General features: G+C 13.3%; 2 protein-coding genes across 2 annotated transcripts; both read left to right on the top strand.

Moving 5' to 3' along the window:
- Positions 1-1,010: 1,010 nt before the first annotated feature.
- Positions 1,011-2,609, top strand: LOC139997750 (cytochrome c oxidase subunit 3-like). The gene is given in 1 exon segment (XM_072021711.1): positions 1,011-2,609. A coding segment is annotated over 1 exon segment (783 nt). The 5' UTR covers positions 1,011-1,804; the 3' UTR covers positions 2,588-2,609.
- Positions 2,610-7,292: 4,683 nt separating this feature from the next.
- On the top strand, positions 7,293-8,569 carry LOC139997748 (cytochrome b-like). The gene is given in 1 exon segment (XM_072021710.1): positions 7,293-8,569. A coding segment is annotated over 1 exon segment (1,122 nt). The 5' UTR covers positions 7,293-7,411; the 3' UTR covers positions 8,534-8,569.
- The last annotated feature ends 5,000 nt before the right edge of the window (positions 8,570-13,569 follow it).

The raw sequence follows: 13,569 nt of genomic DNA, 5'->3' as shown, positions 1-13,569 counted from the left end.
AATAATTATCCACCATATGACCATTCATTAGTTGAAGTTCCTTTATTAATAAAAAATAAAATTAAAAATATTTTTAATAGGTAAATTTATTAATTATTTAATATGGCAGATTAGTGCATTGAATTTAAAATTCAATTATAAAGAATTTTTCTTTTATTAAAAATTTCTACATGAAATATAGTTATATTTCAAGATTCAAATTCATTTTATTCAGATAATTTAATTTCATTTCATAATTTAACTATAATAATAATAGTTATAATTATTACTTTAACAATATTTTTTATTTTAGATTTTATTTGTAATAAATATTTAAATTTAGTTTTATTAAAAAATCATACTATTGAAATTGTTTGAACTTTAATTCCTATAATTATTTTAATAATTATTTGTTTTCCTTCTTTAAAAATTTTATATTATATTGATGAAATTATAAATCCTTATTTTTCAATTAAAGCTATTGGTCATCAATGATATTGATCTTATGAATATCCAGAATTTAATAATTATGAATTTGATTCTTATATATTAAATTATGAAAAAAAAGATCAATTTCGATTATTAGAAACTGACAATCGATTAATTATTCCATTTAAAATTTCAGTACGAATAATTATTTCTTCATTAGATGTAATTCATTCTTGAACAATTCCATCATTAGGAATTAAAGTTGATGCAGTTCCTGGACGTATTAATCAATTAAATTTATTTAGAATTCGTCCAGGAATTTATTTTGGTCAATGTTCAGAAATTTGTGGTATAAATCATAGATTTATACCAATTATGATAGAAAGAACTTCATATAATAATTTTTTAAATTGAATTAAAAATAAAATTTAAAAAGTTAGTTAATATAATAACATTAGATTGTCAATCTTAAATTAACATATTTATGTTACTTTTTAATTTTTCATTAGATATCTTAATAAAAGAATTGATCTTTTAAATCATTTATAGTAAAATTAAATTTACTTCTAATGTATTCCACAAATAATACCTATTAATTGATTAATAATTTTCTCAATAAATTTATTTTGTTTATTAATATTAATTGTTTTAATTAATTCATTAATTATTTTATATATAAGAACAAAAAAATCAAAATATTTTATTTATAAAAAATGAATATGATTATGATAAATTTATTTGAAATTTTTGATCCATCAATTAGAAGAAATCAAATTCAATTAAATTGAATTTTTATATTAACTCCTATTATTTTATTTCCAAATTTATATTGATTAATTCCTTCACGTTTAGTAATAATTTTTAAACTATTAATTGATTATTTATTTAATGAATTTAAAATAATTATAACTAATAAATATATTATAAATATTTCTGTATTTTTAGGAATTATAATTTATATTATAATATTAAATTTGATTAGATTAATTCCTTATATTTTTACTTTAACAAGACATTTAATATTTAATTTATCTATATCACTTTCTTTATGAATAAGATTTATTATTTATTCTGTAATTAATTTTCCGATAAAAACTCTAAGACATTTAGTTCCATTAAATTCACCAAAATTTTTAATAAATTTTATAGTAATTATTGAATTAATTAGATTAATTATTCGACCTTGAACTTTATCAATTCGACTTTCAGCAAATTTAATTGCGGGTCATTTAATTTTAGTTTTATTAAGAAATTTTTTAATAAATTTTATATTATTATCTTCATTTACAATAATAATTGAAAATATATTATTAATTTTAGAAATTTCAATAGCTTTTATTCAAGCTTATGTTTTTTCAATTTTATTAATTTTATATTTTTATGAATCAATTAATTAATGAAAAAAAATTTTCCATTTCATATAGTAACTCTTAGTCCTTGACCTATTATTTCATCAATAAGTCTTATAAATTTTTTATTAAGAATTATTATTTGAATTTATATAAATAATTTAATTATAATAAATTATAATTTAATTATTTTAATCATATCTGTATTTATATGATTTCGAGATATCGTTCGAGAAAGAACATTTCAAGGTATACATTCAATATATGTAATAAAAATATTAAAATTTAGAATAATTATATTTATTATTTCAGAATTATTTTTTTTTATTTCTTTTTTTTGAACATTTTTTCATAATTCAATTTCTCCATCAATTGAAATTAATTCAATATGACCACCAAAAATAATCAAATTTTTTAATCCATTTGAAATTCCTTTATTAAATTCAATTATTTTAATTATATCAGGATTTACTGTAACATTAAGACATTATAATACATTAAATAATAAATTTAAATCAAGAGTTTATATATTATTAATAACTATTATTTTAGGATTTTATTTTAATATTATACAAGTTTTTGAATATTATAATTCATATTTTTGTATTAATGATAGAATTTATGGATCAATCTTTTTTTTATCAACTGGATTTCATGGTATACATGTATTGATTGGTACATTAATACTTTTATATTCATTAATTCGAATAATAAATAATCATTTTTCATCAATTCATCATATTAATTATGAATTTTCTATTTGATATTGACATTTTGTTGATGTAATTTGATTATTTATTTATATATTTTATTATATTTTAATAAATTAATATAAAATATATAGTATAAAAATTACATTTAATTTCCAATTAAAAAATTTAATTAAAATATTAATATATTTAATAAATAATCATTATTTTTTTTTATTAATTATAATTATTTTATTATTAATTATTATTTTAAATAAATTTTTATCAATATTTAAAAAATTAAATTTTGAAAAAAATCTTCCATATGAATGTGGATTTGATCCAATTACAAAAATAAATATTCCATTTTCATTACCATTTTATTTAATTTCATTAACATTTTTAATTTTTGATATTGAAATTATTTTACTTATTCCATTAATTTCATTTATTAAAACTTTAAATTCTTTATATTTATTTATTTTAATAATTTTTTTTTTTTTTATATTAATTTTTTCATTATTTATAGAATGATCTTGTAATTTATTAAATTGAATATTTTAAATTATTTATAAAATATTATATAAGGATTTATTTTAAATCAAATTTTTAAGTCGAAATTAAAAGTAAATATTTTACTTCTTATATTTTAATGAAATAATTAAAATAAAGCTTCTAACTTTATATTTGGTATTAAATATATCATTATTTCTTTTAAAATTTAAAATAATTTAATTGAAGCCAAAAAGAGGCATTTTATTGTTAATAAAATTATTGAATTTAAAAATTCCAATTAATACAATAATATTTTGTAATATAAATATTATTTATATAGTTTAAATAAAACATTATATTTTCAATATAAAATTATTAATATTTTTTAATTATAAATATAATATATTTAAAAATTAAAAATAATTTCCTTAATATTTTCAATATTATGCTCTAATTTTATAAGCTATTTAAATATACAAATAATGTTAAAATTAAACTTATATAATAAATGTAAATTAATAATAAAAATGTAATTTTTAAATTTAAATTAACATCAATAATATAATTTATATAATTTATTATTTTTCCTGAAATTTTTTCAAAAAATTCTTTTTCAAAATAAAATTCATAATATATTAATTTAATTATTAAATTATTAATAATATATTTATAAAAAAATTTTATTATAAAAAATCTTTTAATAAATATAATTATTTTTTTAGAAAAATTTAAATTATTTAAAATTAATGTAAATATTAATCCTATGAATATTATTTTAAAAACAAAATATTTATAAATAATTATTAAATTGATATTTTTATAAATATAAAAAAAATTATAAATTAATTTACTTAATACTAATATTATTAATAAAATAATAATTATTCTTAAAATTATAATAAAATCTTCTTTTAAATTAATTAAATTAATTATATAATTTTTTTTAATTAAAGTTAAAATAATTCGTAAAGAATATGATACCGTAAAAATTGTTCCTAATATTAAATTAATTATTCTAAAAATTCTTATTTTATTTAAGAAATAATATTCAATAATTAAATCTTTAGAATAAAATCCAACTAAAAATGGAAAACCACATAATATTAATAATGAAAATATTAATAATAATCCTTTTATTGGATATAAATAAAATATTCCATAATAAAAACGAAAATTTTGAATACCAATTATATAATGAATAAATCTTCCAGCACATATGAACATTATAGATTTAAAAAAAGCATGAATAAATAAATGTAAAAATGTTAAATCTGTTATTCCTAAAGAATAAATTCTTATTATAAATCCTAATTGTCTTAAAGTTGATAAAGCAATAATTTTTTTAAAATCTATTTCAAAATTAGCTATAATACCAGAAATTAATATAGTTAAACTTGAAACTAATAAAATTAATTTTTTATATTTAATTTCAATTATTATTTCATAATTAATTAATAAATAAATTCCGGCCGTAACTAAAGTTGATGAATGAACTAAAGAAGAAACAGGTGTAGGAGCTATTATTGCTGCAGGTAATCAAATTATAAATATTAATTGAGCTCTTTTTGTAAAAATTATTATTAAAAATATAAATAATATAAATTTATTTATATTATAAAAAAATAAATTTCATCTACCAAATATTATTATAAAAGAAATAATTATTAATAGTCTAGTATCCCCTAATCGATTTAAAATTACAGTTATTATTCCTGAATTAAATGATAAAATTTTTTGATAATAAATAATTAAACAATAAGAAATTAAACCTAAACCATCTCATCCTAATAATAATGTTAATATATTAGGTCTTATAATTAAAAAAATTATTGATATTAAAAATAATAATATTAAATAATAAAACCGATTAATAAAAAAATTATCTCTAAAATCTATATATCTTATTCTATATATTAAAATTAATGATCTAATTAATATAACTAGAAATGAAAATAATAATAATTTAAAATTTATTATTAAAATAAAATTTAATTTTATTGAATTAAACCTAAAAATTAGTCATTCAAAAATATATATTTTATTTATTAATAATATATATATTCTTATATAAATAAATAATAATCTTATAATAAATAATATAATTCTTGAAATTAATATTTTTATAATAATTTAAAATAAATTAATTATATCATTGAAATCACAATTCAATATTTTTTATTAAACTATTTAAATAAAAAAATAAATTAAAAACAAAAAAATTTAAAGGTAATAAATGTAAAATTAAAGTTAAATAATTTAATAATAAACAATTATTAATATTTATAATTAAATCATAAATTTTTCCATATTGGATAAATCTAAATAAATAAATTGAATAAATAAATCTAAATAAACAATATATAATTAAAAATATAAATAAATATTTACATCAATATATTAATCTTATTAGTAAAAAAATTTCTCTAACTATATTTAAAGAAATTGGAGCTCCAGAATTAAAAATACATATTAAAAATCATATTATTGATATTGAAGGTATTAAATTGATTATACCTTTATTAATAAAAATTAAACGTCTATTAGTTTGTATATAAATTATATTAACTAAATAAAATAATCCTGAAGAAACAAGTCCATGAGAAATTATTATTATTAATCTTCCTAAAATTCCTAATTTAATTTCTAATAATAATCCTATTGATATAATTCCTATATGAATTACAGAAGATAAAGCAATAATTAATTTTATATCAAATTGAATTAAACAAATAAATCTTAAAAACAATATTCCTAAAATATTAATAAATATAAAAAAAGTTAATAAATTATTTATTAAAAATTTAAATATAAAAATTAATCGTAATAATCCATATCTTCCTAATTTTAATATAATTGAAGCTAAAATTATAGATCTAAAAAATGAGGCTTCTACATGAGCTTTAATTAATCATCCATGAAATAAGTATATAGGGATTTTAACTAAAAAAGATATTAATATATAAATAAAACTAAATAAATCTAATTTTAAATCAACTATTTCTAAATAAAAAAAACATATACTGCCTTCTAAATCTAAAATTTTAAAAATAAAATATAATATAGGTAAAGAAAAAATTAATGTGTAAAATATTATATAAAAAGAAGCTAAAATACGATCTTCTATATAACCTCATTCTATAATTATATAAAAGATTAATAATAATCTAGCTTCATATATAAAATAAAAAATTAATAAATCTATTGATAAAAAATTTATTAATATTAGTAATATTAAAATAAAATTTATTATTAAACATTTTTTTGTATATTCTTTTAAATTTAAAAAAATTAATCTAAAAATTCAAAATATTATTAAAATTAAATAATTTGAATAATAATTAATTCCTAAATTTCTAAAAATATAAATTCATTTAATTCATCTTAAATTTATTAAATAAATAAAACTTATTAAAAATATTATATTTCTTAAAATTATAAAATCTAAAAATTTTATAAAAAAAATTATATAAAAAAAAATAAAAATTTCAATCATTTTTAATATAAATTAATAAAATTAATTTTTTGATGACCATATTCATAATTTATTCTAACTATTAATGATAATCCTAAAACTCCTTCACAAACTGAATAAATTAAATAAATTAAAAAAATTCAATTATTATAATTAATTGAAATTATATTAAATAAAATCATTATAATTAAATATTCCATTCCAATTAAAAAATTTAAAAAATAAACAAAATAATTTATTATAATAAATAATATAAAAATAATTAAATTAACAATCAAAAAAATTGAAATTAATTAATAATTAATATGTTATATAGTTTAACTAAAAACATTAATTTTGTAAATTAAAATTTTAAAATTAATTAATATAACAAAAATTTAAAAATTTCAAAAAAATTTAATTTTCATAAATATCTATAATTCCCAAAATTATAATTTTATTTAAACTATTTTTTGGTTAATTTTTAAAATGAAAATTTTAATTATTTTTAATATTATTTTATTTACAAATTTTTACATAAATTTAATATTAATTTTAAATTATATATTTATAAATATTTTTATTTCACCTTTAAAACAACTAATATATTTAATTTTTTATGTAATTTTAATAATAATTAATATTTTAATTTTAAAACAAAATATTTCATTAAATTTATTTATTTTAATTATTATTTTTATTAGAGGAATTTTAATTTTATTTTCTTATTTTATTTGTTTAATTAATAATTTAACAAAAAAAAATAATTTTTTAAATTTAATTTTTTTAAATTTATTTTTAATTATATTTATTATAATTCAAATAAAACAATTAAATAAATTTATTATAAAAAATTATAATTTTAATTTTGTAAAAAATAACAAAATTAATATTATTAAAAAACTATATTTAAATCCTAATTATTTTATTTTATTAATATTTATTATTTTTTTAATTATTATATTATTTATTATAACAAAAATTTGTTTTATTGAAAATAAAAATTTACGAACAAAAAAATGAAAAAAATAATTCCAATAATTTATAAAATAAATTTAATAAATTTACCAATATCATTTATTAATTTACCAACACCAATTAATATTAATTATTTTTGAAATTTTGGATCGATTTTAGGAATATTTCTAATAATTCAAATTATTTCAGGATTATTTCTTTCTATACATTATTGTCCAAATATCAATATTGCATTTTACAGAATTTCTAACATTATAAAAGATATAAATTCAGGTTGATTAATTCGTTTAATTCATATAAATGGTGCTTCATTTTATTTTTTAATTATATATTTACATATTGCACGAAATATATTTTATTATTCATTTAAATTATTACAAGTTTGAATAATTGGTGTATCAATTTTATTTTTATCAATAGCAACTGCATTTTTAGGATATGTTCTTCCATGAGGTCAAATATCATTTTGAGGAGCAATAGTAATTACAAATTTAATTTCAGCAATTCCTTATATTGGGCAATTTATAGTTGAATGAATCTGAGGAGGATTTTCAATTAATAATGATACATTAAATCGATTTTATTCATTTCATTTTATTTTACCATTTATTATTCTTTTAATAGTTTTTATTCATTTAATAATTTTACATATTACAGGATCTTCAAATCCTATTCATTCTAAAATAAATATTTATAAAATTAATTTTCATCCATATTTTACAATTAAAGATATAATTACAATTATTTTAGTATTTATATTATTTATAATTATTAATCTTCAATTTCCATATATATTAGGAGATCCAGATAATTTTAAAATAGCAAATCCAATAATTACCCCAGTTCATATTAAACCAGAATGATATTTTTTATTTGCATATTCAATTTTACGAGTTATTCCTAATAAATTAGGAGGAGTAATTATATTATTTTTTTCAATTTTTATTCTATATTTAATTCCATTAATTAATTTAAATAATTTAAAAAATAATAAATTTTATTTTATAAATAAAATTATATATTGATGATTTATTAATATTTTTATTATATTAACTTGATTAGGAAGACAAATAATTGAATATCCATATATAAATTTAAATCAAATTTTTACTTTTATATATTTTTTTTATTTAATTCTTTCATTTTATATTAATAATATTTGAGATTTATTATTAAAAAATAATAATTATATTTAAATTTTATTAGTTAATGAACTTGAATAGTATATGTTTTGAAAACATAAATATAGAAATAAAATTTTCTATTAACTTTAAAAATATTAAATTATTAAAAATAATTCTTTAATCAAATAAATATAAAATGAATAAAATAAAATTAAAACTAATAATTCAATTCAACATATATTTATTAACTTGTCATATCGGATTCGAGGCAAAACCCCACGAATTATAATTAAAATAATTATATGAATTAAATATATAAAAATAAAATTAATTGATCAATTTATTAACCCATAAAATATAATAGTTATTAATATACTTATAAATATAATATTTATATATTCAGATAAAAAAATTAAAACAAATAATCTTCTAAAATATTCAATATTAAATCCTGAAACTAATTCAGATTCTCCTTCAATTAAATCAAATGGAACTCGATTTAAATCAATTAGTATTCTAATAAAAAAAATAATATATAAAGGATATATTAAAATTATAAATTTTATATTTAATTGAAAATTGATAAATCTATTTAAAGAATATCTTTCAATTATTATTATTAATATAAAAAATATTAAAAATAATAAAATTTCAAAAGAAATCATTTGAGAAATTGCCCGTAATGAACCTAAAATTGAATAATTACATAAAGAAACTCAACCAATTAATATAATTGGATAAACTATTAATCTTAAAATTAATATTAAATAAATAATTCTATTATCTATATAATAAAATTTATTAATTCAAGGATATCTTAATCATAATATTATTGATAAAAAAAATATAATTATTGGACTAATAAGATATGAATTTATAAAATTAAGAAAAAAAAATTCTTTTATTAATAATTTTAATGCATCTCTAAAAGGTTGTAAAAGTCCTTTAAATCCTACTTTATTAGGTCCTTTTCGTAATTGTATATATCTTAATATTTTACGTTCAAATAAAGTTAAAAAAGCTACTCTAATTAAAATTATTAAAATAAAAATTAAATAATTTATAATTATTATAATTATTATATATTATAATTTTTCTATAATTTAATTAAATTCTAAATTTAATGCACTAATATGCTAATATAATTAATTAAATATTTATTAGTTAATTTATAATAATTTAATTATAAATTATAGTCCTTTCGTACAAATAATTTATTAAATTTTATAGATAGAAACCAATCTGACTTACGTCGATTTGAACTCAAATCATGTAAGATTTTAAAAGTCGAACAGACTTAATTTTTAAACTTCTCCATTTAAAATTTATCTTAATTCAACATCGAGGTCGCAAACATCTTTATTAATATGATCTTTAAAAAGATATAACGCTGTTATCCCTAAGGTAATTTATTCTTTTGATTTATAATAAAAGATCAAAAATAGATTCTAAAATCAAAGTTTATTTTTAATATAAAGTTTTTTAAATTTATCAATCCTCCCAATTAAATATTAATATTTTTATTAAATAATTAATTAAATATTAATATAAAATTCTATAGGGTCTTATCGTCCCATAAAATTATTTAAGCATTTTTACTAAAAATTTAAATTCATTAAATATATATGAGACAGTATATATCTCATTAATTCTTTCATTCTAGTTTTCAATTAAAAAACAATTGATTATGCTACCTTTGTACAGTTAATTATACTGCAGCCATTTAATTAAAATCATTGGGCAGATCGACTTAAAATTATTTTCAATAAGCGATGTTTTTGATAAACAGGTGGATATATTAAATTTGCCTAATTCCTTATATATATATATTAAATATTTATTAATTATTACAAAAATATTACTAATTTAATCATTATAATTAATTTAAATAAATTAAAAATTATTTTTTTCTAATAAAAATATATTAAATACTAATATTAAATTTATAAATAAATTTTTAAAATAAAAAATTAAATTATTAAATATTTATTAATAAAAGTTATTTTTAAACTAATATAATTAAAATAATAATAAAATTAAAATTATTATATATTTAAATTTAAAGATTATCCCTTAAATTTTTTATATAAAAATATAAAAAAATTTTTAAAATAAATTTCTTATAATAATTATATATAAATTAAATTTATTTCAAAAAAAACTAGATATAAAAAAATTCGAATAACATATAATTTCTAAATATATATTTAAATTATTTTTATTATAATAATATATTTATATATTTAACTCTTTTTTTTTCGAGAATATTAAAATTATTAAATTATATTAATTAACCCTGATACAAAAGGTACAAATTATATTTTACTTATTTAATTTTAATAAAATTCATTTACATTACTTAATCTATTAATAAAATAATTGATTCAAAATTTTTACTAAAATAAAAAATATTTATAAAACTTTAAATAATATAATTAATTAAAATAAAATCTAAAATTTAAAATTTATTTTATTAAATAAAATTTTAATTTTATAAATTAATTAAACTTTTCATTGTAAATGAAATATTTTATATTAAACTAAAATTTTAACTAAAAACATTTTCCAATACTTTTACTATGTTACGACTTATTCCATTTTAATGAAATTGACGGGCAATTTGTACACTTTTCAAAACTAATTTCAATTTAATTAATTTATTAAATTTACTTTTAAATCCTCTTTCAAACTAATATTAAAATTAATTATTCAAAAATATAATTTATTATAACTCATAAATCCTTAAATATACTACATTTTGATTTGATTAATTATTCTAAATTAAATATTTATTTTAAATAATTTTATATAAAAATATACAACAATATATAAATATAAATAATTTAAGTAAATCTTATCGTGGACTATCAAATTAAACTACAAGTTTCTCTAATAAGAATGAAAAGCCGCCATATAATTTAATTTTAATGATTTTACATTTATTAGTAAATTAATTCTATTATCTTATATAATAGGGTATCTAATCCTAGTTTATTAATTTATTTTATTATTTTAATAAATAAAAAAAATTTAATATATTTTTAAATTAAATTTCACCTAAAATTTATAAATTTAATTAAATTATAAATTTATAATAAATACATATTAATTAATAAAATTAATTTATAAATTAAGTTTAACCGCTATTGCTGGCACTAAATTAATCTTTATTTAAATTTTTATCTAAATTTAACTTTCATTAAATATATTAAATTTAATTATTAAATTATATATATATATTTAATATCAAATTATTTTATATAAATATTAAAATATAATTAATTAATAAATCATCATAAAATTTATTTATATTATTAAATTAACTAATTCTTTTAAAATCAAAATTTAATATGCATAATTACATCAAATATAATATAAAATTATAATTAAATTATATTTAATATTCATATATATATATTATAAATTTTTATTTATAGCCCTCTCTTCTATAAATAAAAATTTAAAAATAATTTAAACCATTAAATTTTAAACGAACTTAAATGAATACTTTTACAACCCTCTCTCTCTTTTGTAATTATTATTCATTTAAAAATTTAAAATTTATTACAATAAACTTTCTTAAATTTAAATAATTAATTTATTATCTTTTATTTTAATAATTTACCATTAATATTCTTATACATATTTAATTTAAAAATTCAGTACTCTCAAACATTGTCCTAACCTTCAACAATTTATTAGCCATATAACGTAATAAAGATTAAATCAACTAATAAATATGCTCCAAAATAATTAAAAATAAAAAAATTCATATATTTATCTTTTATTTTAATAATTTACCATTAATATTCTTATACATATTTAATTTAAAAATTCAGTACTCTCAAACATTGTCCTAACCTTCAACAATTTATTAGCCATATAACGTAATAAAGATTAAATCAACTAATAAATATGCTTCAAAATAATTAAAAATAAAAAATTCATATATATTTATCTTTTATTTTAATAATTTACCATTAATATTCTTATACATATTTAATTTAAAAATTCAGTACTCTCGAACATTGTCCTAACCTTCAACAATTTATTAGCCATATAACGTAATAAAGATTAAATCAACTAATAAATATGCTCCAAAATAATTAAAAATAAAAAAATTCATATATATTTATCTTTTATTTTAATAATTTACCATTAATATTCTTATACATATTTAATTTAAAAATTCAATACTCTCAAACATTGTCCTAACCTTCAACAATTTATTAGCCATATAACGTAATAAAGATTAAATCAACTAATAAATATGCTCCAAAATAATTAAAAATAAAAAAATTCATATATATTTATCTTTTATTTTAATAATTTACCATTAATATTCTTATACATATTTAATTTAAAAATTCAGTACTCTCGAACATTGTCCTAACCTTCAACAATTTATTAGCCATATAACGTAATAAAGATTAAATCAACTAATAAATATGCTCCAATTATTTTGTCAAATAAATTTATTTATTAATCATATATTTATGTCAAAATTGAATCAAGGTAATTTCCATTTTTTTTTTTTTTATTTTAAAAAAATGGAAATTACCTATTAAATAAAAAATTGAATATAAAATTTTTTTATTTTAATAGAAATTATATTAAAAATTAAATAAAATTATAGTTTTTTCAAAAAATTGGATTTTAAAGAATTTTTAAAAAATTTTATTTTTTAAAAAAATCCAATTTTTTGGAAAAAAAATACGATTTTTTGGAAAAAAATACGTTTTTTTGGAAAAAAAACCCGATTTTTAGCAAAAAAATCGGGTTTTTTGGATTATCTTGATAATAAGTATATATTAATATATAATTATTAATTTAGAATATATTTATATTAAAATCTTATATATATATTTAAATAATTATAAAAATTTAATATTTAATATATATATTTTTAAATTAAGTTGAAAAAAAAATTCTTTATATATAATTAAATAATTAACTATAATAGTTTAATTTAATATATATAAATTTTTAATTCTGAGATATATATATATATTATAATAAATCTTGGGAAACTATAATATATATATATATAATAAATTTATAATATATATATATAT

This window comes from Bombus fervidus, unplaced genomic scaffold, assembly GCF_041682495.2.
Source record: "Bombus fervidus isolate BK054 unplaced genomic scaffold, iyBomFerv1 scaffold0167, whole genome shotgun sequence".
Taxonomy (NCBI): domain Eukaryota; kingdom Metazoa; phylum Arthropoda; class Insecta; order Hymenoptera; family Apidae; genus Bombus; species Bombus fervidus.
This window is presented reverse-complemented; position numbering and strand designations above follow the sequence as displayed.